A 23756-nucleotide genomic window follows, 5' to 3' on the forward strand; every position below is an offset into this window, starting at 1 on the left:
CGAGATGAGAGGAGTAAATTGTGCAACTTTGGTTGTTCAAACACTTGAGAGTTTATTAAACCAGCCAACACACACACACACAATTACACACACACAATTACACACACACACACTTGACTCATGCACACTAACAAAACACAAACTGCAGATTTAACATCGGGCTTAAGGAGTAAAGCGGCGAAGCAGGCGTTAAACCCCCGTGGGAAAACTCCAATACGAGACAATTGAAGGCCTAAAAGCCCTTAACCCGGACTCTTGGAGGACCTGGAAGCCTGTTTGCAGACCTCATAGACCTCATAGACTTTGTATGAAAGTCAAAAGGGTCAAAAATCACTTGAACGTACGAGCTCAAAATCTCTGCATCAAAAGAGACTCAGTGAATAAAGGACAGGAGCGTTCACACTGATCCAACTCTGCGTCTGTTTCCCTGCAACTCAGCGCCTCGGAAAACTTCCCACAAACACGCAAAGCAAACATATCCAAGCTTTTATTCCCACGCTTTCTCCCTCCAAAAAAAAACCATTCAATCCTGTCTACGGATCATGATGCTGCACGGCAACCTGCTGCACGCCGTCGAGCCACAACGAGCTGCGATGCTTCACGGGTCGGCGAGTCTCGCTACCCGGCGCCTCACACACACACACACACACAGGATCTGTCTTCATACAGCTACTGGCCCCGCCCCCACTCGTGGCGAGGAAGTTAACAGCACGATTAAAGAGGTTAAATGAACGTGCGACGCAGCGAATCGAAGGTCAGCCCTCTCCGGGTCGCTCTGAGTGGAAGGTGGAATTGTGGGTATGAAAGGGTTAAACAAATAAGTGATTGAGAGGGTGAAGTGTTTCTCTCTCTCAGCGCTGTAATGAGGCCTCGGGGAAGACGCCGAGGGCTCTTCACACAACTCAAAGAATCTTTTAGGCCTCGTCGACGCTCGGCCTCTTTTCAGCGTCTGTGTGGGAAAATAAATCACAGCTCACGTGGAAGGATCGAGCACCTGCAGAACACACAAACGGTTCACCACAGATCGCCTGATTCAGAAACATGTTTGTGTTTTGTCCTCTGAACTCGTGCAAATTAGATTTTTTTTTAAATAACCCCTTTACAAAATTTGCTTCTTTTTTTTTATATACTTTATTAATCCCACGAGGGGAAATTCGGTTTTCACTCTGCATTAATGGAGAGGTCTCAGAGTGAGGTTGCCGCCCACAGAGAGCGCTCCAGAGCAGTTTTTTGGGGTTTGGTGCCTTGCTCAGGGGCACCTCGGCAGTGCTCAGGAAGTGGACTGGCACCTCTCCAGCTACCAGACCAGTTTCCGGGAAAACTGGTCCGTGCCGGGACTTGAACCGGCGACCCTCCAGTTCCCAACCCAAGTCCCTACAGACTGAGCTACTGCCGCCGCTCTGACATGGCGTTCACATTTAAACGAGCACCTTTGAATGAAATTGCGACACAATTGGCCTTTTTTATTTTTTTTATTTTTTGAAAAAAATTGCAAATTGAGCGAAGACGGCTTTAGCAGCCATTTTGTGTAGAGAGTTGGTGGTAACTGCGCCACATGTTTCATAAAGGACGCCTCATAGTTCGTCTCCAGCTGTGAGGTTCAGATCCTGAAACACGACAGATGTGTTCAGGAGCGCTGATCGGGGTTTTGCTTTCATGACATATTCCACGTCGTTCTTCTTCTTCTCTGACTCATAACTAACGTCCGTGATTACCACGGAGAACACTCGTATTGATGAGCACGGAGTCGATATCGGATGTAATCACCGTCATAAAGTTACATTGTTGTGTTGTGTGTGAGCGGCGGCTGTAATTCAGACCTTCTGTCGGCGTATCGATCTGTGTCCGTTAAGGCTGATTGAGCATAATAGAGACTAATGGAAAATTCACTTTATAACCCGCACACACACTCACACTCACACACACACACACACACACACACACACACACACACACACACACACACACACACACACACACACACACACACACACACACACACACACTCACACACACACACACACACACACACTCACACACACACACACACACACACACACACACACACAGCAGGCTCTCTCGCTCTGCCTTTTTAGGAACCCGATTGAAATGGATTCAGTTGACGTCTTAGTAACCAGCCGACACACGGGGCGATGCACGTGTCCTTTTTTGTCTGAGATTGTTTTTTTTATTGCAGCTCTATAAAACTCTGACGGTCGACTTGAACAGGAAGTGAGGGAGGAAGTCCACTTGGTGACCTTATGAAACCGCAATACGCCCGGTGCCCTTTTAAACGTCTGCGTCTCATATCAGACATGTGTCAGACGTGAGCCTCCTCCAGTTGATCACATGATTCAGTGGCGTGCTCTAACGTATCGCACATTTACGGCGCCGTAGGTAAAGCCGCTTCTGTCGTCGACGACACACAATATACTTTCTGATTAAAGCTCAGCTGTTCCTTAGAAAGGAAAAGGTTCAGTCTGCAGCAGATCAGGGGTCGCATTCGTCAACCGACCTGTCAATCATGGGAACATCCATCTGTTCACATGGAGGAGGCGGGGCCAATCAGCAGCTCTAAAGGGGTTTGGCTTCACTTGAGTCTCGTCAACTCGTGTCAGTGGATTTCACTCTGATGCAGCAAAACTGAGCGAGGAGGAGGGAGCTAACGATGACGAGCATGGAAAAGGACCAATCAGAAGACTCGTGATTCACCTGACGCAACGAGCGCTCTGACAAACGCTCAGAGGTTTCTGTGCATCATGAAACAGCAGCACAAAATCTGTCCACATGCTGAAAATGTCTGTGAGTGTGTGTCTGTATGTGTGTGTGTATGTGTGTGTGTGTGTGTGTGTGTTAGTGTGTGTGTGTGTGTGCATGAAGGAGGTTTGATTGACGAGTAAGGCTTTGACCTCGGTGTAGGCTGCAGCAAAGACACGTATGATAACATCCCCCTTTTTCTGTCCCTCCCACAACACACACACATAAACACTAACACACACACACACACACATGTTCACTCGAACATACACACATTCAGGCACGAACACGAGCGATAGCATCTCCCCGTTGGGCTTCCTCTAAAGAGTCTCCTCCATCACTGACTGCAGAGGCCTTTTTACTGCGACAGAGAGAAAAACGCACACACGCAGACACACCAAAGCATGTACCGCACATGCTGACTCAAGGATATACACTTCACAATATCACACACACACACACACACACACACACACCACACAGGGTCAGTCCTGTGATAGCGCCGCAGCGGTCACTGCAGCCGATCTCGAGTTAAAGAAAGAATAAAGCTGAATCAGCGTTTTTGTGCGTCGGTGCAAAAACTGAAAAGGTGTTTTTATTTGAACAGGTTTCACGAATAATTAATCAGCAGGACGGCAGGCTAAGAAATCCATCCTGTGCGTGGAACGCCTGCTCCACGTTTAAAATGCACGTGGCGTGATGAACGTTGACGCCTCAAACAGGAAGTTGTCGCAGAGAGGCTTCCCGCTCTGCTTCATCTCTGCAGAGTGACTCCTGAACTTACCAGGACTACTTCTCTCTTTAAGAGCATGCACATACTGCTTTCTTTTTTTTTTTTTTTTGAAGGTGCAGCCGTGGCCGGCGGCGTGTAAAATGAGCTCGGAAAGAATTCTAAGAGCTGGTTGTGGACTTTTAAACGATGTTTTGAGTGTTTGCTTTGGAGCAGTCGGAGCTTCATGTGGAGCTCGCTGAGTGAGAGAATAACTGACGGGGAAATTGCAGAGGGAAATTATTATTATTTCACAATTAAATTATATATACTGGGCGGAATCACCCCTGACAGGGCTGACCATAGCTGCACTCCTGGTGTGTGTGTGTGTGTGTGTGTGTGTGTGTGTGAAACTTCATCTGTTTACCAAGGCCGCTGAGGCTCTTCTGGCAGGGAGGGAAACGCCGAATGAGGATGGGAAGGAGGGAGAATTAAAGGAGAAAGGAAAGCAGTAACATCAACAGAGTGGAGTCTATTTTAAGGCTAAGTGGGTGTTAGTAAAAACACAGTGAACTCGCCGTAATGACCCGATTTAAAAAAAAACGGTCGGGACGACACCGTGTTGAACAAACAAGTCTGCGAAATCCAAACCCAACCTCGACGCGGTCGCGTTGTGTGTTTAGGCACAAACATGTTGCAGACGAAGGAAAATCAAAAATCCTCTTGTGTTGAAGCGGAGGTCGTTTTTCCTCACACACACACACACACACACACACACACACACACACACACAGAACGTTGACCTTGACCACGGCGGGAAGCGTTAAGAACACATTGTCAAACGTGAAAAATGGATGAAAACATCAGCGCTCAGTCTTCCTGCGTGTCTTTGAACACGCCGGGCTTCAGGGTTTGGGGATGTAGAGTCAACTTTTTATGGGTTTTTTTTAATCTGGTGAAATTAATGATCCGTAAAACTCGGGTAGAAACCAGAGCGCAGAGTCGCACGGGCTGGAGTTGACTTTGGCTCCAAGAAAACGAATGAGGAATTATAAAGTCATGTCGATGTTTGAAACACGAGGACTTCTTGAACATCTCATTAACTCTGGTTTCCCTGAAACCCTTCGAAACACAATGAATCGCCCCTGTATCGTTTGGGTGGGTGGGGGGGGGGGGCAAGTCAGAGGCAAGACCCAGACCCAGACCAGGACGGTTCGGGATCAAGAGGCCGAGACATTTAGGGATCGTTTGGAGGCAATCAGGCCTAAAAGTGTTGAGTCTAATATTTAGGTCATGAGCTTCATATTAATATCACACACATCACCCCCCCTCGCCCCGCCCCCCCCCTGCCAGTGTTTCCTGTCTGCAGCATTATTTAGCAGCCTGTTGGAGTCGGTCGATTCAGTCCGACCCCCCTGTGCTTCCTGCTTTTTTCTCATTTAGATGCAATAGTTGTTTTCCTGCAATGTTTCCCCTCTGCTCTCGTTTCTGCTCGTGAAGCCCACGCAGAGAAATCAATAACCCGTGTTTCTCACCAACTACACGTGTTAGTGTGTGTGTGTGTGTGTGTATGTGTGTGTGTGTGTGTGTGTGTGTGTGTGTTCCAGTCGTCTTGAGGTTAATGTAATGTGTGAGACCGGAGGTAGTTTATGAGCGAGCTAAAAGTCAGAGACTGTGGTGACCGGCTTCGCAGTTCGAGGTTTGTTTGTATTCATACGTGTGTGTGTGTGTGTGTGTGTGTGTGTGTGTGTGTGTTTGAATAAGTAATGAGTTAACGCTCGACGGGCGGCGCCCTGGACAGAAGGTCAGAATGTGCAGTGGGCTGCAGTTTTGATGATGTTTGAAAAACAGCAGCGATGCTCTTTTTCGATCAAAATTTAAATCAAGATGATTTTTTGTTTTTTTGGTTTCAGGTTTCAGAATGTGAGCCATCATCACAACCACTTTTTAAAAACCGTTTACTCCAGTCTGAATCAGAACCAGAACCAGACCAGAACCAGACCTGGTCCCTGCTTGTTTCTTGTTCCTCTGTGAGAAGCTGCAGAAAAAGGACGTCCCGTCTAACTCTTTGTTTTTCTCTCCGCTTCTCTGTCCAGCACCCTCAACAACAACAACATCACCCTCATCCCCCTGTCCAGCTTCAACCACATGCCCAAGCTGCGGACACTGTGAGTATCACACACACACACACACACACACACACACACACACACACACACACACACACACACACACACACACACACACACACACACACACACACACATCCACCACAACACTCCAAAAACTGCTGACAGAAACACACACACACACTCACACGTGCAGGGAAGTATTAAAGCAGTACTATGACACACAATGACTCAGTACACACACACACACACACACACACACACAAAACACACTACTAAAGACACACACACACACACACACAAAACACACTACTAAAGACACACACACACACACACACACACACAGCGCGGTAGTGGGTCTGTGTGTGATCATCTAATCAAACCATAATAAGAGACCCGCTCTTCTATTGTTTCATGACTGTGAATAATCATGTGGCCATTACACACACACACACACACACACACACACACACACACACACACAAACACACACACACACACACTTGAGTAATGGTAACCTCATTAAAACCACAAGAAAAGCTTGTTTAGGCCCTGCAGTTCAATCTGCTTTGATTCATTAGGAGAAACCTCCAATACTGATGTTACTGATGGAAGCGCACACACACACACACACACACACACACACACACACACACACACACACGCAGAGTCCTGATCCAGCATGGACCCCCAGCCAAAACACCCTGGTTGATTGATTACAGGGTGGTTTTCTCGTTGCGTGCGTGCGTCTTTATGTTGTTGTGTGAAGGAGATCTCGCGGTTGCCAGGACGATGGCACGACATCTTGAGGGGGGGAGACTACCCATAATCCTGCGGGGCTGTCTGAGTCACAGCCCTGCTGGCCAAACTGGGTTTTGGAATCTGCCAAACCAGCATGGATGGACTGGGATCCCCCCCCCCCCCCCCCCCCCCTTGTGGTGGAGGAACCCTACTCGATGGGGATTTCCCAAAACACAACCGCTGAATTAATGTAGTATGGAAATGTCTCGATAAGATCAGCGGCCAATCACGTGGAGTCGTTTCCATGCTTCCTACTTTAACCTCATTGGTCGACTCTGTGGACATGGGTAACCGCGGCGATACCAACATCCCTTATCTGTAAATCAGAAGTCTGCGTGCGTTTCCTGTCAACACGTCTCTGAGACACAAAAGTCCTGCTTAGTGCGTGCGTCCCCGCATGTGGAGGCTATGATAGTGGGAGGGGCTAAGGCAAAGTGAGCGTTGTCATGGTAACCTCCTCTTTTCGGCTCGTTTCATTATTATTCCTGCCTCACTTTGTCTCCTTCCTCCTCCTCCTCCTCCTCTCCTCGACGTTCTTCTTCTTTCTTTTATGTTTTTTCGTCATCACCCGCCTCTTTGCTAACTTTCATGTCCTTCATGGATTTTCCTGAGTTCCCTTTTCCTGCTCGTTTGAGTCCAGCTGTGAGTCTGTGGATTTTACAGAACGGGTGACCTTTAAGTCTCGCTCCTCCTCCTCCTCCCCCTCCTCCTCCTCCCTCAGATTGAATTTGCTGCTTTTATAAAAGTGTTTTGTTAGATGAGAGGGTTAGAGATGTCCCTGACTCGATAGCTAAACCTCCCTCAACACCTTCCTCTTCCTCTTCTTCATCCTCTTCATCGTCTTCACATCTCCCTGTCTCTGAGAAGAATCCATTTATTCCATTAAGAGTAATGATATCACCTCATGAAGTCTCCAACTCAGACACTTGAACCAATGAAGAGATTAGAACTCCCACTGCTTGTATCTGTGTGTGTGCGTGTGTGTGTGCGTGTGCGTGTGTGTGCGTGCGTGTGTGTGTGTGTGTGTGTGACTGTACCATGGAGGTAGCCCTCTGGAGTAAATTCTGAGAATCTTTACACACACATCAAACCAGCTCATTCACAGAAGCACCATGCGTGATGCCCTGAAGTCACCAATAAGCAACAACAAGCACTGTTGCTGACACACACACACTCACACACACACACACACACACACAGCAGGTCTCTCCATGCCCCCTGCCTCTTCCCATTCTCCCCTGTGTTTTAATCCTACTTGTCAGTAATTAAGGCTGAGCCGGGGGTGGGACGGGACGTGGCTATCTCCAGGCAGGGGTTTGACTATAAACTGGATTTATAATGCGAGCGCGGTATTAAAACCCGCTGCCCCTGCTGCTAGCATCAATGAGCCCATCTCTGTTCCATAACAGGATTTGTCCTCTGCTTTATTACAAAGGGAGGCCTGTCTTCTGAAAGGCTAGATATCCCGGCTGGCACATAATACGCTGACAAGACATTCTGCTGCTCATCCGCCCTCCTCCTCCTCCTCCCTCTCATCCCTCTCTCTGCTGCTCCTCCAAGAGAGTCCAATCTCTCCGATGCATCACACGCTGGTTTTTATATCGAGCAGTACCTTTTTAATTAAGGCCACGATGGACTTGTAATAAGGCAATCAATTTTTTTTTTTTTTAAAAGTCGCTTAAAATCCACAAATCAGCTGACCCTATCTGCAATCATGTTCTTAATCGACGCTCAGTATTAAGAGGCAACCACGCCACGTGTTACAAGCGCTGACTTCACCTGTGCAGGTGCTGAAGTATATCCGATTAGCATCCACTTAATTAATGCGACTTTCTCCCCACTCTCTCTCTCTCTCTCCCTCCCTCTCTTTCTCTCTCTCTTCGAGTCTTTTCCCCTCGCGCTTCTTTTAAATCTTCGACGTTATCGGGATGTGGCGTTGTGCATCCGATGTTAAGTAACCCAGGACTTTTGCTAAGCGTTACCTGCAGCTCGATTCTCCACCTGAACCGGCTTCTTTTTTTTGTTTCTAAGCTGCATAAACGTAAATGTGAGTGGACCGAGCAGACGAGTGTATTTGCATTGAAACATAATGAAGGATAAGAATAATACAAGCAGAAAGTTCAAGAAGTTCAGTCTCTTCGATGGTAAGATAAATAATGGTGCAGTTACTTATTTAGTTCCTGGATTTGAAGCATCCGTCTCTGAGATTTATTTCAGCGGAGCGAGCGCCCTGACGTGTCGTTTCTGCCATTCACAACACTGTGAGGAAATCTTTCCAGAATCAGCGTTCGAGTTACTCAACACGAGCTCCAGTTGGAAAAGGCTGCGTGTGGATTGGCTCTCCTCTCCGCCAGAGAAATCGACCCAATGAAAACTGTTATTGTGGAAGGTTCTCAGGGGGTTTTTGCTCGACGACGAGGACGTCCACTCTGGAGTCGCAACTTCCTGTTGAGCGATTCACACGCACTTAATCAGTGCGTTAAAACCCTCCGAGGAACACGTGTGGTTTGATGGCAGGAAATACCTCTGAAAAAAAACACGCGCGCTTAAATGCATCACATGCCGGAGGAACGTAAGATGATCTGCTTCCTTCTGATTCCTGTGAATGAAACACTGAGAGTCCAACTAAACGAGACGCAGCTCGTTAAATAACAGGATTTCCTGTCACTCAGAGTCCGCCTGTATGAAATCAAGACAAAGACACGAACAATAATCCTCCACACTTTATTTATCTGCTTCATGTTTCTCTCGTCTTGATCGTCTCGCACTCCCTCGTGTTCCCTCGCGGTCTTTGTGTCCGATCTTTTCTCGTTTCGTCCGTCTCTCTTTTCTGTGATTGTGATTCAGTGTCCACGTGTGTTTGTCCACGTGTGTGTGTGTGTGTGTGTGTGTGTGGGGGGGGGACCAATGAGAATTTAGAGAGCGAACACTTCAGGATAATCAGACGTTTACTTTGCTGTTTTTTTCTTACAGTAAAGTTCATAATCGTCCTCACGTCTCTGTCTCCGTGTGTCTCAGGCGTCTGCACTCCAACAACCTCCACTGTGACTGTCACCTGTCCTGGCTCTCTGATTGGCTCAGAGCCAGGCGCGGCTTGGCTCCGTTCACCCAGTGCATGGCCCCCGCCCACATGAGAGGCCTCAACGTCCCCGATGTCCAGAAGAAGGATTTCGTCTGCAATGGTGAGCTGACCTCAACACACCAATATCCCATAATCCTGAAGGTGACTTCACCCCGCAACGCTGCCTTTAACCCCGGCGTGAGGACGAAGACGATCCCAAACTCACCTGAGACCTGCAGTCTCTCCGTGCCGCTCCTCACACACACACACACACACACACACACACACACACACTCAGGAAGCTGTTCACACTTCGCATTTATGTCAATAGAAGAAAAAAAATCGACGTCTGACCTCACACTGTCCAGAAACCTTCACATGCCCTTATAAGGAAGCAGGAAGCACAAATACAGCTGAAGGGATCCTGAAAGATTTCAGGATGTGCAGGTTTTGATTCAGGATCAGGCTCGGGTGACGTCAGGTCATGTAAACAGCTGCAGTACGTGTTGTTGAAGCTCTGACTCAGAGCTTTACAAGAGAACGAAGTTTAATCAACAGCGAGGCCGTCGTTATCAGCTGCACACAGCTCAGCGGTCGCTTTATAGCGCTGACAGAATTACAGCATGTAGAGCAGTAATCAGCTAAAAGAGTCGAGTAAGAGCGGTGGTGTTATCAGCTGCAGAGACGACACGCTCTGTTTGGAGAGATTCAGCTTCTTCTCTCTCTTTATTAGAGTCACGCCGCGTGCTGCTGCGGCTTGTTTTTACCTGTTGCTCGTGCACGCACGGACGAGGAACGAGGGAGCTTTGACTCATGTCAACACAGAAACGTTCAGGCTCGTCGCTTCTGTTTTGCTCCACCTTCAAAATAAAAGCACTCGATGTCACACTGTTTATGAGGGAAACTTCACGGAGCAGAGGAGTAAAATATTTAACCAGATGAAATGTGGAGCGAGCGTCTGATGCTCTCCTGTATCTGTAGGAATCCATAAAAGGAACTTCGTCCAACCTTTTCAGCTTCCTTGTTTTTTCTCCTCAGGTGCATTTAATGCCGATTTATATTCTTGTTGAATCATTTCAAATCTTGAAGGTTTCACCTGCTTCCAAACCAACACGCAGAGGTCGTTAACCTTCCAGCTGCAGCTCGCTGAAAGAAAACGTTGTTCCGTGACTTTTTTGAGAAAACGTGTCGGTGTGTGTTTGTGTGTGTGTGTGTGTGTGTGTGTGTGCAGGTCCGGCCCAGACCGAGCCGAGGACCTGCGTTCCCGAGGTGGCCGTGTGCCCGCCCACCTGCAGCTGTAACAACAACATCGTGGACTGTCGTCGTAAAGGTCTCACCGAAATACCCGCCAACCTCCCCGAAGGCATCGTGGAGATGTGAGACCGCTTTCTTTACTTCCTCCTTCCTCCTTTTGAGAGTCATTGAATGCAACACGTTCAGCTGTTCTTCCACTTCTACGCAAAGATGTTTGTACAGGAGAGATTTGATTCGCTCTCGTGTTTTTATCGATTTGTGAAATAAAATAAATCACGTCAGACAGAAGAGCGAGCGCACAGTTCATCTTTGATTCACACACTGTGATGAATTACAGACGTGATAATTAACCCAAACTTTGAGTTTCTGCAAAGGCATCCTCTCTCAAACACACACACACACACACACACACACACACACACACACGCAGGCAGGCGGGCGCGCCACAGTGGGACGTGTTTGATATCCGTATTGATCGTTGTTCCCTGTTTTTGTTTGCACAGAGGACAGCTGCTTGATTGCTCTGTGAGTAAGGACGCAATTCTCCCCTCCCCTGCTTCACCGATACGGCTAAACCTCCCTCGCATCAGTAATAGATTCACACTGACGCACACACACCGGCGCACACACACACACACACACACACACACATTTATAAAAGACACGCCAGTTGTGTCTGTTTAAAGAAGGTACAGTAGGAACACAACACATGTACGTGCAGGTGGATCGTGATTGAACCGCAGGAATGAAAAAGACAATCTAATGAAATCTCGAGGACAAACACACACACACACACACACACACACACACACACACACACACACATGCAGAATTAGCATTAGATCCATATCAGCAGACGTCACTGCTGCCTCCACAAACATCCGAGTGTAATGGGATGACATATTGTCAGGACTTTGTGCACGCTGTTTGTGCACGTGGCGTCGAACTTGAAGCAACTTTCAAAAAGACGGCTTTCTCTGAACGTCAGCAGAGACGTCTTTGAGCCCATTACGAACCCGCGCTCCTCGCCAAAACCATCTGCAGCTCTCGTTTCATCGCCGCCTCACCGTATAGATTTTTCATATTGCCTGTTAAACGTCGTCCCACTAATGCGTCCCTCGATACTGAGCCTCTAAGTGTCTTTGTCTCGACCCCACACGTCATCTGTTACCTGTTGTCCGTTCCGCTCGTCTTTGTCAATACCTCCTGCATCCTTGATTTATTTTGACCCCTTAGCAGGTTCTAGTTTGGCGTCGCCGAGCCAGAGGCCCGAGGCGGGGCAATCAGGGGAAAGAACACAGACGCTGTCGGGGTCGTTGTTGTTTAACAACAAGGAGCCAGTAAGCGTTTCGTTTAAGAGACACGACTAAAAGCTAAAACCAAAACTGCCGACGTGACCGTTTCTTTTCTGGACGAATTGATGAGAAAATGGCTGTATGGACAGATGATTGGATATCGATGAGGAAGAGTAAATTTAGGAATAAGAGGGGATGAAGGATGGAGGTGAAGAGTGAGACAGGGAGGGGGCAGAAGAGACTGAGGAGAGGAAGAAGAAGGGTGGATTAGTTTCCATTTATCATCCTGACAGCTGACCCTGTGGCTGGCCTTGGGACCTCACCGCATCCTCCTCTTCTCTGATTTTTCCTCTCGTCCTCCTTCCACCCATTGTCCAGACTTTTCCACTCCTCTGATTTCTCCTCCGCCGTCCTATATTTTCCCACTCTTCCACTCCTCTGATTTCTCTCCACACGCCTCCTCCTCCTCCTCTCGTCTCGCTGTTTACTCTCCTCTTTCTTTTTCCACCACAGCAACAGGGAGACATTAAGAATGCATGAGCGACATAGATGGAGGTGTTTCCCACATCATCAGGCGAGCGGAGGCTAGACTAACTGCAGCACAGGATTTACGCCTCGTCCTGATGGCTCCCCGTGTGACGATAGAGACATTCTGGCAGTGGGGTGTAATGACTCTGCAGTCCTCCAGGGGGGGAAAGATGTAATCCATGTCTTAGGGCCAATACCCTGAAAGGTTGAAGAATCGAACGTGAGAGTCAGGCTGCGTGATATCAGGCGTTTAAACATTCAGATTTAGCCGCTTGGCTCGTCCCTGTTCAGCTCCGAACTGATGCAAAAGAGCGTTTTTTTTTAATCGAATAGGAATCGAGGTTTGCAATCCAGTTTCCGGTTGTAAGCTCATTTCGCTCCGCGTGACCTTGCACATGCCCCTGCTGCAAAAGGAATGACCATCCTGCTGGAAGAGCGTGTAGGCGTTGATTGGAACAGCCACCTCTTGACCTTTGTGTTCCCGCGTGTGCTCGGCTGATGTTGTGGGCTCAAACAGGACTTTGTAATAACCAATGTTTTCTCCGTCCTTGGTGAGATTAAATATTGAAAGGGAGGGAAATGAGCTTTGTGCACGACGCACTGCTTTTGAAGTTTTTATTCAAACGTTCTGGCCGTATGTTTAAAAGGCTGATGTGCTGTTTTAATGAGATGCTTCCTAAAGATCGTCTTTGTCTCCCTCTCTCTCTCTCGTCCTCAGACGCTTGGAGCAGAACTTGATCAAGGGTGTCCCCGCTGGAGCCTTTACTGCGTACAAGAAGCTCAAGAGAATGTAAGTCTGTGTGTGTCGTGTGTGTGAAGACACACATGACAAACCTGCAGCAGAAATACTTTATTAATCCTGAGGAGGGGGGGGGGGGGACAGGATCCAAAGCCCAGAGTATCTGAATAATTAATACGCTACGTGCAAACACAGGGGATGGATGTAAGAGCAGTCTTTACTCGTGCACTGTTGAGCTCCGACCAATCACACGCCAGGTAACGTCTCCGTCCAGGGTCAGACTCTCTGATGGTGCGTTCACAGGTCGTTTGTCTTAAACAGAAGGAGGACTGCTAATAAACACCACAGCAGCCATGTTGGATTTTAACTCTCTGAGTTTCTGCTGCTGCACTTCCTCACACACACACACACACACACACACGCACACACACACACACACACACACACACACACACACACACACACACACACACCTCTGACAGACATGAAGCTCACTGGTGATAAATGTTTTTATCATGCAAATAGCTGAAGATGCACGACCTGCAGACTTGTGCAAGGTTGTAAGGTTACACACCTGGCATTGAGACACATGCACACACACACACACACACACACACACACACTCCTATAACCTCAATTGAAGTGTTTAATAATATATCTAACAGAGGTGGAAGTGAATGACATGAACTGAGCTTAACATGCCACAGCTTCCTCGCCCTCTCTCTCTCTCTCTCCCTCTCTCGCCCTCTCTCTCTCTCTCTCTCTCTCTCTCTCTCTCTCTCTCTCTCCCTCTCTCGCTCTCCCTCTCTCTCTCTCTCCCCTTGCCTTGACCTCTGCTGATGTGTTCTCTGGTGATCGTTTGTCAGACAGTTCTAGGACATTCATGAATGAGCCCCATTACTGACTTATATAGTAATGCACCCTCTCTCTCTCTCCCTCTCCCTCTCTCTCTCTCTCACTCTCTCTCTCTCTCTCTCTCTCTCTCTCTCTCTCTCTCTCTCTCTCTTCCTCTCTCTCTCTCTCCCTCTCTCTCTCTCTCTCTCTCTCTCCCCAGTGATTTGAGTAAGAACCAGATTTCTGACATTGCAGCTGACGCTTTCAGTGGCCTTCGCTCCCTTACTTCACTGTAAGTATGACACACACACACACACACACACACACACACACACACACACACACACACACACACACAGAAGAGACAACAACACATTGTAGGACAGGAGAATAATTACACTTCCAGACGTCTAGCAAATACAAATGTTGTCACTGTTGATCCTGACAACTGGACCACATCGGTGCGGCGTGTGCGTCCACGCTGTTTGTGTGTCATTATGTTTTTCTGTGTGTGTGTGTGTGTGTGTGTGTGTGTGTGTGTGTGTGTGTGTGTGTGTAACTGTAATCACAGAGGGTGAATGTGATGAGAACATGAAGGACAGTTTAATTTGAATCAATCCCGAGCATTGAAATGAGACAGACCGCCGAACAAGAAGGGGCAGACAAGGTGAACTCTGCTGGGTGTTAAAACATGCACTGACACACACACACACACACACACACACACACACACACACACACACACACACACACAGCACAGGCCAGCTGAGGCGAGATTTAATATATATAATATAAAACTGCTCGTTTTATGAAATGGTTCCATCTTTAACTGGTCTGTAACATTATTTCACTTTTATTTCAAATGAGATCAAAAACAACGTGACGCCTCGTCTCGAGGATGAAGAACATCTGAGTCCAGGCGGCTCGACTCTCTCAGAGTAAACATCGCCACCCTGGAACATGAATAATGTTGTTTTGTTGCTCCTCGCAGGGTGTTGTACGGCAACAAGATCACAGAGCTGCCCAAGGGATTGTTTGATGGACTGGTTTCTCTGCAGCTACTGTAAGTACTGTCTGTGTGTGTGTGTGTGTGTGTGTGTGTGTGTGTGTGTTTGGTATCCCCAGGATAACAAGGAAAGAAACAAAGAGACATCACACTCCAGGAAGAGAAGAACAATACGTAACTTTTCCACCTGACAGAGTAGTAAAGGACGATTTAGCCCCTCCTCCAGGCCGCAGAGCGCCGCGGTCTGCGGATGAAGTGTGAGGCATTCAGAGTAAACGTGCGTCAGGTCCAGGGACGCAGATAACAGCGATATACATGGAGAAAAACACGGCCTTGTAAAGGAGAACCGATTGTTTCCTGTGCCCCAGAACAAGCCCTCTCACTTCTTTGCCCGTGACTCAGTGCCTGATTGACTTTCATCAAGTTTTTAAACTCTAGCTTTACTTAAAGATGAATCACTGAAACATATGTGGATAACAATCATCACCCACACGTCATCAGTGAATTATCCCTGACAAAATAATTTGGGCAATTCATGTTTGGGATCATAAAGTGTCATATTGTCTCAAGAATTGGAGGTCAAGATTCTTTTTTTTTTCTAAAGTGTGGGCCTTTAGCAGCGGGCCGAAGTCTATATGGTGCTAGTTCACACAGCAGCCTTCAGCTACAAAGCAGCCAGTTAGCTCGTCTCTGTTTGATGGCCCGGTATCGACAGTACAATCACAGTACGAGTACATAAGAGGAAAGATGGTGAAACTCGTGATTTATACACCTACTGAGGCTCCTCTGCTGCAAATTCAAGGATGGAAATTCAATATTCATGAAGATCTAAAGTCCAGAATGAAGCGGTGTCGTTGAAAAATGTGTCCCTCCACATGGTGCAGAATGATGCTCCGTTTTTTTAAGGATTAACTGGTGACCTTATGACCTCTGCACCATGATCAGAACGATGCTGTTACAGGCCCTTTTTACTTGAACATACAGTAAGGTGGTGATTATACGAGGAAAGGCGCATGCAGCAGAATCCCCTGCACGTGCATTAACACCCCATCTGTTGTGCGCAGAGCATTCATGAAGCTGTAATCACCCGTCGTTCTGCTCACGTTAAGTCTGCAAAGAAGTAAAAAACTATCGGTTGTGAATGATTCCTGAAGGGCCCGGGTTCTATCTGCAGCAGCTGGTTCAGCGTGCAGATCCGTGTGACAGCGACATCTGTACTGTACGAGGCTCGTGATCCCTGCAAAACGCCGCAGTCCACTGCAGGAAAAAAAACAAAAAACCTGCTAATGTTCTGGGCCTTTCCATCGTAAAGTGAAGCCAAGCAAAGAAAATGAGGATGAGTGGATCCAGCCCGCAAACATCTTTTACGGCCTGAGGTGGATCATTGGGATGCATGGTGCATAGTCAGAAAAAAAAAGGAAAAAAAGGGGGATGGATGAAGTAATGGCTTGAGATGGAAAGATGTAGAAAAGACAGACGTGAGGAAGAAGGAAGTGTGTGAATGCAGATGATATTAGAAGAGTAAGTGAGGGAGCATATACTGTAGACCATCATTAACATTTAGTGTCGCTCTAATGAGGAGCTGCAGGCACGAGTGTGAACACTAATGCTTCATATTTGTTCAAACATGCAGGACTTCTGTGAATCTGAAACTGCTTCGTTAATATTCATGTCTCGCCACATCATCGGTCAATCCCATCGCTCATCGCTCATCGGCGTATGAAGGGAATCATGTCTTTTTATATTTCAGCCAGGATAGACGTCGGTCAGTCAGACTTGGAGGATGCGGCCATTTTCCCATGAAGTGTAATATTTAAATGAGCTGGGGAATCAGGCAGCGCGTCAAGCCCGTTGAAGCGAGGTGTTTATTGCTTTGTTTAGCTGCTGGTCTGCTGTTTATATTGTCTGCGCTGCTTTGTTTTACTGGTACAGTTTCAAGTAATTAGTTCCTCCTGTGGGCTGCCTAATGAGGCGAGTGTATGTCGCAGAGCGGCGTGTGTGTGTGTGTGTGTGTGTGCGTGGATCTCCCCGTGTGTTTGCGCGTGGTTTTCTGCGCTACCGGTGCTCGTTGGGATGAGTCAGGATGATTAAGCTGAGCTTACCCGTACGAAGCAGCGAGTTACTCACCTGTCAGGCGAAAGAAAGGAAGGAAGACGTGTGTGTGTGAGGGTGAAAGAAGCCGAGAGAGGAGGACGAGTGTTTGTTTGACAAAAGAGGAAAAAGGAAGCTGGAAGTAAAAGACGTGCAGGCGAGAAGCTGTCAGCTTGAGCTCTATCAGCTAATGAAGTGTCGGTATGAAAGGATGTAAAGACTGAGGAAAGGGGGAAGGGGCACACCTTTCCTGTCATTTACTTAATCCCTCCATCACATTTCTCATTTCCCTGTCTCCCTCTGCTCCATTCCACCTGTCAGCTGCTTTCACTTAATTGTATATCTGTGTCATTCCAAGTCAAATTCCTCGCCTGTCCGGACCATTATTTCCTCCATTTTCCCTCTTTTCTCTTCAGCCTTACTTTTCTTCTTACCACCTGTCCCCTCCTGTCAGAACCAGATTTTACAAGCCAACCAAAGTGCTCCACAAGAAAAAGAGAACAATGTTTTTTTTCTGGATGTGTGTGTGTGTGTGTGTGTGAGCGTGTGTGTGCATGTCAGGGTCAGACGATAATATAATCACAGCGTGTGCAGAGGGTTAGAGAGAGCTGAGGTTGTGGTTTTACTATAAAGATTTTTTGTTGGTTGAAATTGTCTTTAGGTCCTGACAGAAATTAATAACTCAGGTTCTCTGAAAAAGAAACGAAGAAAATCTGTCATCTGTATCAGTTTGTAAGTCAGTAAAAACTTAGACCAATGTCTGCCACGAGGTCCCAATCTGATGAACCAATCACAGCCTCCCTGCTCTCTGATGAACCAATCACAGGCCTCCCTGTCTCCCTGCTCTCTGATGAACCAATCACAGGCCTCCCTGTCTCCCTGCTCTCTGATGAACCAATCACAGGCCTCCCTGTCTCCCTGCTCTCTGATGAACCAATCACCTTCTCTAACCCCTTGCGTGCTCTAGTGGTTGCAGAAGGAGCACTGAGGGGATGCTACTTTTTGAAAATGACCAACCATGCCTTTAAATAATTTAAACAAGTTCATAAATAAATAACAAACTGTGGGATGGGTTTTCTCTGTGTGTCGCAGGCTGCTGAATGCCAACAAGATTAACTGTTTGAGGGTCAACACCTTCCAGGATCTGCAGAACCTCAACCTGCTGTCGCTGTACGACAACAAACTGCAAACGATCAGCAAAGGACTGTTCGCCCCTCTGCGCGCCATCAAAACTCTGTAAGTTCAAAACGACTCAGCGGTCTTAACAGGAGCAGCCGTCCAATGGTTCATTATCTGTCTTCAGTTTGTGTTTGTGAAATGTGATTAAAAGTGTTTGAACGACGACGTGAACGAAAAAACACGAAGGCAGAACTTACATCAGATCCAATTTCAAAGACTTTCCTTCAAAATAGAAAAAAAAACCTGTTCACATCTGTTTCATATCAAACTCTCTCTCTCTCTCTCTCTCTCTCTCTCTCTCTCTCTCTCTCTCTCTCTCTTCAGTCATCTGGCACAGAATCCCTTCATGTGCGACTGTCATCTGAAGTGGCTGGCAGACTACCTGTTCGACAACCCCATCGAGACCAGTGGCGCCCGCTGCAGCCACCCCAGAAGGCTGGCTAACAAACGCATCAGCCAGGTGAAAGGAAAGAAGTTCAGGTGCACAGGTAGGATATGAGCTCGGACAAACACACACACAACCAAAACACACATAAGACTGAGAGCAGACGTGCAGGGAGTCGACACCGAGGGTTAATGAAGGAGGCACAGGTTGAACATCGTGTTGGTTTATGTTTGTAATTCCTGAGTTGTTTCCAACACATCGGGGCGTACGGGCACAGCGCCTGTCTCTCTCTATGCTCCAATTGTATTACTGTTATTTCCTCTGTACGAGCCCTGGGTCTCTCTAATTGCAACCCAGACCGATTCAGTATCCTGAAACAGCACAATAAGCGGCTCAGCAGGGACTCGTCATAGACTGGGAGTGAGTCTGTGCACACTTAACATCCTCAGAGTCTTAAATGTATTGCTTTTTTATGGTTGAGTGGAATTTAATTTTAAGAATATCCCAACAGACAATTTACAAACTATTGCCTTTTTTTTTTTTTTTTTTTTTTCCTTCTTCTTCACATGCAGCACTGAAGCCGACCTCAGCATTTGCTCCAGCAGTCGTTTTAAAATTATAAAGGAAGAATGTGTGTGCAACTTTTTTAATCCTGTAGATGTCGCTTGGCTTGAGCTCAGGAATGAAAAGCAAAACCGCCTTGAGAAGCCTCCGGCCTCCTCCGGAGACGCACCTCCGACCCCCTCCTCTCGCGTTAGGACGAACCTGTCTTGTTGTGTTAGCTCGTTGAGATATGTCGGGGTTTGTGTCAGTTGTCTGACATGACAGAAAGGTACCTTCTCTTTCATCAGGACCCTGAAGCATGGCGAGCTGGGCGGCTAACTTTGCGCTCTTCTCTCGCCATCAATAAAGATAACTAGATCAGAAACGCTCTTGCAGCTGGTTATTGGCCGTCCTCTTTGCTTCAGCCCTTCCTCCCTGCAGCCCCATGCCTCTCCCTGCATCTCCTCTTCCTCTCTGGACCTCTGTGGACGTTATACTGTGTGGGGGGGTCTCTGGTCAGATCCCCCTCCTCTGTGGATCTGCAGCTGTCTGTTGCCTCTCCTCTCCTGTATGGACCTTGCCCTGCCCCTCTCCCCCCTCTCCCCCCTTGACTGATTGGTGCAGCTCTCTGTTGCCCCGCCTTCCTCCTGTGTGGACCTGCATTCTGATTGGTTCGTGCAGCTGTCTCTTGTGCTTGATCTAACCATGTGGCCCCGCCTACTGTGGCATCACATGGTTCCGTCAAGCGCCAGGGACCGCCGAGCACACACCCACCTGCCTCTCCCAGCCAATCACACGCCTTGGATCTGAAATTAAGGGCTAAATACTTCCTCCTTCCTTCTTTGTTTGCATTCACATGTGCAGCTTCACACACACCAAACTATCGCTGTGGTTCAAATAGATCTGACTGAGCAGTTTAAAAGAGAGCGTGGACCAAATGATACTGATAATCAATGATTTCACTCCGAAGCACCGATCAGCCAGCAGCGGCTGGAGAGCTCATTTCTCAACAGGCACACCTGTTTTTGTTTTTCTGCTGTTTCTCTCTCCTCTCTCTATCGTTGTTTTTGTCTATAACCACTGAAGTGATGCCGCAGCAGAGTTATCCTCCCTTTCTGTCATGGAAATAAAAATAAAAAAGGTGAAGAAGAAGAACAGGATGAGCTGCTCACACTTCATCCTCCAAACTAAAAATCTCAACTTTGGATGCATCGCTGCGTTAAGTCAAAGCTGTCGATGTTTAGAGAAGGAGAGACAGTTCATGGCTGACAGAAATGATTGACAGTAAAGCGTCCGATCAGAGGACGTATCATTCACACCGTTGTATGCATCTTCTGTTAGCTCCAGCTCGTGTTAGTGCAGAGTTAGCCGAGTAAATGATAGCCCTCGCTAGTCGACACTCGAATTACCAGTTAGTTTAACGAATGATGAATATTTAGGCCTTCAATGATGATCAATTATTAGAATCAAACGTCAACGCAGCTGCCTGCTGCTAGCATGTAAACATAGCATGTAAACAACCAAATTACAGCGTTTACACACGAACCGTTTTGAGTCAACTGTGCCCAATCATGTCTGTTTTATAAATGTTTTCTTTCCTGTCGATAAGTCCGTTTCGACCACACCAAGGGACTCTAAAAGTGTGATCTTTATACTCTGCCTTCTCCTTTAAATACTTCTAGCTTCAGTGGCTAGCATGGCTGCTTCCGCTCACTTTGTAAAGACTGCGTCACCCTTTTCTGCTCCGGCTGAGAAAACTTAAAAGAAACACGTGAAGCTCTTCTGTTCAACAGGTGTCCGTTAGTTTGCCTTCTCAACCCCGACCCTTGTCCTTCCTTCCCTCCTCTTCCCTTTGTGTCACCATGCCAACAAAGAAGGTTCACAGCAGAGCTCAAAGATGTGTTTCCTCCACATGACCTCTGAATGGATCCGTTTTAACAAAGACAAGCAGCCAACACATGAGCCTTGACGAGTGCGTGCCCAGAAAGTGGCGGATACACAAGTTTTCAGAAGTCTTAAAGGAGAAAAACACGAGAGGTCAAACAGATCGAGTGAGTTTAAAAAAAGAGGAATAATGAGCAGTGATAACCGTGAGAACTATCAGAGTGGATTCGCTGCACGGATACAAGTGCTGCATGATTTAAAGCAGGTCTTTTCCGCAGGGTCATAAATAAGAGCCGCTCACGTTACATGGAAATAACCGGAGCGGTCTCTGGCTCACCTTGTTAAAAATAAAAAAAAAACATCCGGGGTTGAACCACATCCATCGAGAGAACCACTCCGTAAAACCGCACGTATATTTGTTTGTTAATGTGATTTACAATGAGCGCCGTGCAGAGTCGCATCGCCCCTCCCTGCTGCAGCAGCACTTCGCTTTTTTAGAGACCGGACGAAGGGTGGAGTCAGAAACTGGCGAGGGAGAGAGAGAGAGAGAGGGGTCAAAGAAGTCACAGGTTGGACTCGAACGAGGACCGAGGACCAAGCTGCTGTACTGGGGACGAGTTCACCAACCACTAGGCAGGCGGCGCCCAAAACAAGGGTCATTAATGAGGCAGAGGTTTAGAGAGAAAGTGATAATCTGTTGACTGTACATGCACGTCTATAATATGTTTTAATGTAAGGTTCAGATGTTACGTTTTGGTCGTGATGGTCTTTCTCTCCCCGTTCACACTCCGTCGTGCTCCTGCACTTTATCTCATTCACCTGGATTTTTCTCTTTCTCTACCCCTCTCCTGTGTCCTGGTCCCTGCTGTCCCTTCCTTGTCTCTGCAGGTCAGGAGGACTACCGCAGCCGTCTGAGCGGGGAGTGTTTCCAGGACCTCGTGTGTCCGGAGAAATGCCGCTGTGAAGGCACCGTGGTCGACTGCTCCAACCTCAAGCTGACCCGTATACCCCCTCACATCCCTGAACACACCACGGACCTGTGAGTCAGCTGCTGTCACCACACACGCACACACATGTGTTGGACTTCTCCCACCATCAACGCATCCTCGAACATAGCACGAACCTTGAAGACGTTTTTCACTTTCTCATGCTCATGCACGTGAACACAGACACCCGTGTACACTCACACACTGGAGCAAAGGATGCAGGCGTGCAGAGATGCATTGCACGTCCGCACTTCAGTCTCTCCAACGTCACTTTTCATTTCGAGCTCTCCGACTAAACTCCCCTTCTGCAGTCCTTAACATCCCTCTCAAAGTCCCAGAAGAGCCATCGTGATGTCTGGAGAGGGTCTCGCACTAGAATACAGAGCGCTCCAAAGCATCGTTCGTTTTATGGTGACGAGCTGGAAGGGGAGAAAACGGATAACAGGCAACAAGAGAACCATAATCTGATTGGGTAAAATGTTAAAGGTCTGAATGTGGGAAGAATCTGCTGCAGTGACGGACTGAAACAAAAACACTAGTTTGCATATATTAGCATGCTAACATCCAGACTTTTCTAAGTTTGTGTGCACACACATAAAAGATCAAAAATGATTAATCAACCTTTTCTCTTCCTCTGATCAACTCGACTGTGAGCAGTCATCTTAAAGCGTCTGTGAATGAAAATCTGCGCCGTCTTTTTAATTTAACAACACAGCTGTCTCGGGACTACGAGCAACGAGGTCGACACAGCTCAAACAGTTGATCTAAACACAAGTCCCGCCTCTGATAAGGCTAATAGCCAATCATAGTTCAGGCTTCTGTGGCGTCCAGTTACCCCGCTCAAATACAAGGAAATGCAATAGAACCAAAGTGCAACATCAAATCTCGAACGGTTGCTCAGATGGCGTAAAAAAGAACTTCTCTGAGGAAGTTCGAAGTCACCGCATCTCTCTCCAACGTAAAAAAACTGTGTCACAATAAAAAGTGTGTTGCGGCTTAAATCAGCCATCCCTCATTTTACTTCCAGCACCTGGCACCTCATCAAATATTCAGTAAGCTAATATTTTCAGTCAAGAAATAGAAATTCAGCCCGAGGAGCAGGAAGTTTTACCTCATAGTGCTGAATCACTGTCAGCTTTACAAAGTAGGATAAGAACGGTTTTGGCTAAAAGCTGACGCTTCTGCAGCTGCAGCATTAAGGGCGGACACAGAGCGGCTGCAGCTGTATTACTTTAGAAACTCGAGGTTTAATGGTGAATCAGACTGTGGCCGACTCTTTAGATGACTAATAATGTAAGTATCCCACAGACCATTAGCCTCCCAGTCCTCCATCCCTCGCTCGCTCTCTGTTTCATGTGCTCATATCCTCCAAAGTCTCCCTCCTTTACTGCCCGCCTGTCCCCAGACTGCTCCATGTCAAATATATAAACGTTGTCCTTTATGGATGGTTAGAGGGCAGATCACAGTTTCTGCCATTTTGACACACTCTCTTTCTCTCACATACACACACACACGCACAACCGTGCAGGGTGTTTTTGAATACCACACACACACACACACTTTTAGTCGTACCCT

At 47.4% G+C, this 23756-nt stretch overlaps 1 protein-coding gene across 1 annotated transcript in view; it reads left to right on the forward strand.

Moving 5' to 3' along the window:
• Positions 1-23756, forward strand: part of slit3 (slit homolog 3) — a 188619-nt gene that overhangs the window by 115739 nt on the left and 49124 nt on the right. Inside the window, 9 exon segments of the mRNA XM_079352447.1 lie at positions 5563-5634; positions 9415-9578; positions 10689-10833; positions 13253-13324; positions 14328-14399; positions 15099-15170; positions 18297-18440; positions 18708-18871; positions 22084-22234. Of these exon segments, the coding sequence (XP_079208573.1) occupies positions 5563-5634; positions 9415-9578; positions 10689-10833; positions 13253-13324; positions 14328-14399; positions 15099-15170; positions 18297-18440; positions 18708-18871; positions 22084-22234 (1056 nt within the window).

This window comes from Symphodus melops (genome assembly GCF_947650265.1).
Source record: "Symphodus melops genome assembly, chromosome: 9".
Classification (NCBI taxonomy): domain Eukaryota; kingdom Metazoa; phylum Chordata; class Actinopteri; order Labriformes; family Labridae; genus Symphodus; species Symphodus melops.